We start from the raw sequence: 5,227 nt of genomic DNA, 5'->3' as shown, positions 1-5,227 counted from the left end.
CGCGCTTGCGCAATGTAACGAAAGCGAAAGGAATCAAACTAGAATAACAATATCTCGATCGCTCGTACTAACAACGTTTTAACTACAAAAACATTGCTGTGAGAAAATAAGCTTTAAAGTAACATACTGTAAAACATATTATCGCATGACATTGCTGCTTTAGGTAAAACCTTGTGGTCCATCTTGCGAAACGACGCATTTTAAGTAAAAATTACGCCTAGCGGATAGTTCTATAACTAACTAGCATTACATACAAACCATTGTGGTTTCTTACAATATGTGTGGATTATTTTTAAGATTCTATTTTTCGCCACCAGAAATCCAGTTGGGAATATATTCGCGAAACAAGAATCATTTACATACAACTCTATCTGCTTTATTACGTACGGCAAAATGTTAACAACATTTCATATTATCAAGAATCGTTTTTGCTGTTAAAAGCGCTGATAAAATTTGATTTTTTTAGCAAAATAAGTGTTCCAAAATTCATTTTATTATGGCATGACATTGCTGTCAGAGGAAATCACGTGGTCGACGACGTATTTACACACCTAGCTTTATAACTAACCAGCGTTACGTTGTCTCAGAATATGTATGGAATATTTTTGAAACTTATAACTTTACACAGGGTATTGATATTTTTATGATTAGTGTTACAATATTTCGTTATGCTGGCAGGACATAACGAACGCCATAAATAAACCACTCAAACGAACACCTAGGACATGAGCATAAATAAACCAATCACACGAGGTACCTAGTGAGTTTTGGCTTTCTGATTAGTCGGCGCGTTGGCGGCTTGCAAACGCAGACAGGCGGATACCGGGCTTCAGTATTGCCAGATGAGTCGTTTACACTTCCATGTTTTTTTTTAAACCACGTCATAATATAAAAATATGTACTTTTAAGTGACATACTATTTTTAGCATGAGACGCGTGGGGGAGATACAGGATACAGTAATGTAGACCTTGAACTTCTGTACGGGTTCACAATGTCTTTTTAAAAATCTAATTATTATCTTTGTTAATAAATTATATGAATACATGAATAAAATAAAACGAATATATCAAGTAATTTTAATAAGGTACCTACACTAACTACTGTAGAATGTATAAAAAATATATTATTTGAATTGTTTGAGAATTTCTTCTCAATGGATCTGAAAAAGATTATTTTATTTATTTATATGTTTTAGTATGTATTATAATTTAATTTAATATTGAGTTCTACAAATGAAACTTATATTTAACAAGTTTTTTGAAAGACATTTTTTTTCCCAATGGAAAATTATAAAAGGAGGTATTGTTTTCTTGTTTAAATTTTTAATAAAAAGCTTACAAAAAACTCTTTTTTTTTTATTCTTCAAAACATGGTTGGGTAATTATTTACTGAAATTACACTTTTTATCAACAATTACTTAAAAAAACAATTATTTACACGCACAAAATAGGTCATTAGGTTCATAGTTTGGATAAATGTAATAATTCATTCGTATTTTGATTAAAACGAAACATTCGCAAGTGTCACTCCGTACTAAATAAAGTTGAAAATGGCGGCAAAGGGCAAATAAAAATTGAATTAAAACGAAATTATAATGCATACATTCCCATCTCTCCTAATGTAAATAGTTGTTTCTCGTAGCAATTAAGTTGAAAAGAAGTGTAATTTCCCGAATCTATGCCTATTTTGTTGCCTATTAAGTGCAGCGGTTAGGGATATATTAACCCACTTTTTTCCCCCTAAATCATGTTCTTTTTACCCCTGAAACTTGTTTTTAAAATTATTATTGGGATATGGCATCACCGCGGTACATACTGAAGGCAGGTTCAGATTTCTGCTTCGCGTAATGGCGCCGACAAGTTTTACCGGAAACAATTTTTAATACTTAATTTCTACTCGCTAGCGACGCCGTTTAGTGACTCTAGTTTTGTAGAACAAGAACAGGAAGTTAGTGTTAAAATGTGTGACCAGTTGATTACCGCTGTTTTGAACAAACCGCCTGTGTGGGACAAAAGAAGTATTTTACATACCAACAGAGGTGTTGTCGACAAGTGCTGGAAAGAAATCAGCGCAGAAATGAAAGAAGACGGTTAGAACTTCGAATATTTTGCAATAACCTCAAATATCACAAGTGAATTCTTTTCAGGGGAGCATGCAAATTGCAGCAAATACTCTACAATATTAACAATACCTCCAACTTCTGACATTTCCCATACATTCTGACGGCAACAGTAACGGAGTTGGATGTTTTATTATTAATATTATAGGGTATTTGATGGTAGTACCCAGTACTTACCTATCAAACATCGCGTCGATCAACTTCCACAATGTTAATGTCATATATGAAGGATGTAATGTAATTATTTTGGGAAAAACATTTGTTGCAAGTTGTGCTTTAAAATATGAATTATTTGAATTAATTCTTTTGTCCGTATAAAACTTAATTCTTTCAACAAAGGCACACAAATACAATATTGTATCTGTGATTCAATCCAATATTATATTTGTATACCTTTCTTGATAGAATTGAGTTTTTATACCGAAAAAACTATTTATTCATATTCATATTACGTATATACGGGCGCAAACAAATAATTCATCTTGAGATGTGACAATTCCTTAAGAGGAAGCTATAAGCCAAAAATGTATGTATTCATGGTATGCCTTATATTGTAGGTAATAGGCATTAAAATCGCTTGACAAACGGAGTCTAGAAACGTTCGATTTCCAGGACAAAACTGGTTTTTATTTATTTTGTAAATAATTTTATAAGAAAGCAAAAAAGTTAATCAAGTGAAACTGTCACAGATAATCTTAGCTATAATACTGTTTATATTTTAATTTATAATTTTTTTAAAGTTGTTTCCTTTACGCGTTCATACATTTTTTTTTTTTTTTTTTTTTTTTAGTTGTTTACATTTATATTTTTTATTAAGTAATTTATTATTTTATTTGTATTCTACTGAGGCAAAACGATAGGAAAACCTTCAATTTATCTAAAGCATATTTTTTGGTATTCATAATGTACACCAATTCGTTATAAAGATTAATCAAAATAGTGATTTGGCATCAAGTTTCGCCTTAAACAGCTAAAGATACAGGTCAATTTTCGTACTCTGTTTTTGCGAATGGTTATATACTTGGTGACCATTTTAGGCATTGGTTAATAGTGAGGGCCAAGTTATTTAATTGAAGTTTTGTTTTCAATATTTCTACATATACCTAATCGATTGTGTTAAATGCATTTTTTTTAATGATTAACTAATGTTTATAAGATAAGGTTTTTTATGCATAGCACAAAGGATAACAAATTATTATAAGCAATAGTTATTCGCTTGAAATATCCATAAAAATTGAAAATATCTCCCGAGTAAAAATAAATGCCGCCGACGGGGATTGAACCCGTAACGTAGCTCAGTGACCGGCAATCAGAAGGTGCGTGTTCAATTCCCGTTGGCGGTATTTATTTTTACTCGGGAGATATTTTCAATTTTTATGGAAAATTAATTCAAGCGAATTATTATTGCTTATAATAATTTGTTATTATTTTACAATGTTCTATTGATTAAATTTGATCCCTCAAATCCCTGAGGCGTATGTGTGGTAAAACTGTGTATGATCGTGTGAGAAATGATAAATGATGATAATGATTAAGATCAAGAAAAGAACGCTTAGATGGTTTGGGCATGTATAGCGAATGAGCGAAGAAAGGAGTGTAAGGAGGATATATGATGCAAATGCGAATGGTAGCAGAAGTCGGGGACGCCCGAGGAAGACATGGCACGACCAAGTGAATCAGATACTTGAGTCGGGCCATGTCAAGAGTCAGAATAATAGAAGAGTATGTATGAGACGATGTATGAATGTGAATGAGGCAAGAAGTGTGTGGTGTGACCGAGTTGTTTGGCGGTCCGTCCTCTCTGCCTACCCCTGCTGAAAAACGGCGTGATGGTTAGTTAGTTAGTTAGTTAGTTATTCATTAAATTGCCACACTAATATTAATGATATTTTTTCAGAAATCAAAGTGAGAAAGAAGTGGAAATATTTGCGCGACCAGTTTGCTGTGGAACTTGGAAAAACACAATCTTCCCGACCAGGAAACAACAAGTATATTCCAAAATGGCCGTTTTTCAAATCGTTACTTTTTCTAAAAGTCGTTGTTAGACCGAGAGATATAACTGGAAAATTTAACAAAGAAGCCAAATGTTCCAGAACACAGCCAACAGACAGTATTAACTCTCCGGATAGAGGAGATTCTTTAGATCTAGAAGCTACATTGAAAATAGAAGAAGAGAAGGATTGTTTTGAAATTGATCCTTTTATTGATATCGACAAGTTGTTGCCTCATTCTAGTACCCATTCCTCATATGCTCCCATGAGTAGAAAAAGGCGAACGCCGTTGAATGTGAACAATCAGCATAAAAAATTTCAACAGTCAAAAGAAGAATCCAGTCGGAATGATTCAACAGACAATGACAATGACGAGCACCTCCACTTCTTCAAGAGTTTGCTTCCGCATGTCCGAGAGATTCCCACATCAAGGATACTTTCTTTTAGAAGTCGAATTCAAGAAGTCGTGGATCAGTTTGCATATCCGTGATAATATTCATCGCACTTTGCATCACCTACGTTTTACCTGTCGTAGTCATGAGTTCTAATCCAGAAGACTACGATTGTACATCATTAGCCACTGCAGAAGTTTCGCAGTCTATATACGATATACGTAATGATAAGAGGTTACCCATAGATGGCACATAGCTGTCGGTAATGCAGGAATCGAAACTTGGATAAACACGATTGCAAACCCATGATCGAGGACCAGAATCTTTCATACCGACTGCTAAATACGCCATACGAGCTCATTGTAATATGAAGTGTTTGTTGACGCCGGAGTTATACACTTACCTACGTAGACTGCACCCGTGATTCTCAAACACACAGTACACGCCAAATAGACCATTTAATTGTTCTCTCCAGACATAAAACTGCTGTATTTGAAGGTAGTTACAGTTATTCATTATGTCCAAAGTGTTTGTTGGCGTCGGAGTTACAACACATACCTATGTAGAATGCAGTGGTCCCGTGACTCTCAAACACAGTACACGCCAAATAGACCATTTCATTGTTCTCTCCAGACATAAAACTGCTGTATTTGAAGGGAGTTACAGTTATTCCTCATGTCAAAAGTGTTTGTTGACGCCGTAGTTACAAACACTTTCCCATGTA

At 34.0% G+C, this 5,227-nt stretch overlaps 1 protein-coding gene across 1 annotated transcript; it reads left to right on the top strand.

Moving 5' to 3' along the window:
• The first annotated feature begins 1,860 nt into the window (after positions 1-1,860).
• LOC149414035 (uncharacterized) lies at positions 1,861-4,811 on the top strand. Its single transcript, XM_089644087.1, has 2 exons — positions 1,861-2,090; positions 4,018-4,811. Exons 1-2 carry the CDS (start codon positions 1,961-1,963, stop codon positions 4,599-4,601), a joined length of 714 nt encoding a protein of 237 aa, XP_089500213.1. The 5' UTR covers positions 1,861-1,960; the 3' UTR covers positions 4,602-4,811.
• The last annotated feature ends 416 nt before the right edge of the window (positions 4,812-5,227 follow it).

This window comes from Hesperophylax consimilis, chromosome 20, assembly GCF_061612785.1.
Source record: "Hesperophylax consimilis isolate HC1 chromosome 20, BYU_Hcon_1.0, whole genome shotgun sequence".
Taxonomy (NCBI): domain Eukaryota; kingdom Metazoa; phylum Arthropoda; class Insecta; order Trichoptera; family Limnephilidae; genus Hesperophylax; species Hesperophylax consimilis.
The sequence above is the reverse complement of the archived record's forward strand: the minus strand, read 5'-3'. Positions and strand labels throughout refer to the sequence as shown.

Coding starts and splice junctions, on each gene's coding strand:
- LOC149414035 (XM_089644087.1), top strand. CDS start 1,961: ATGTGTGACCAGTTGATTACCGCTGTTTTGAACAAACCGCCTGTGTGG. Junction 2,091..4,017: donor CGCAGAAATGAAAGAAGACG/GTTAGAACTTCG, acceptor ATATTTTTTCAG/AAATCAAAGTGAGAAAGAAG.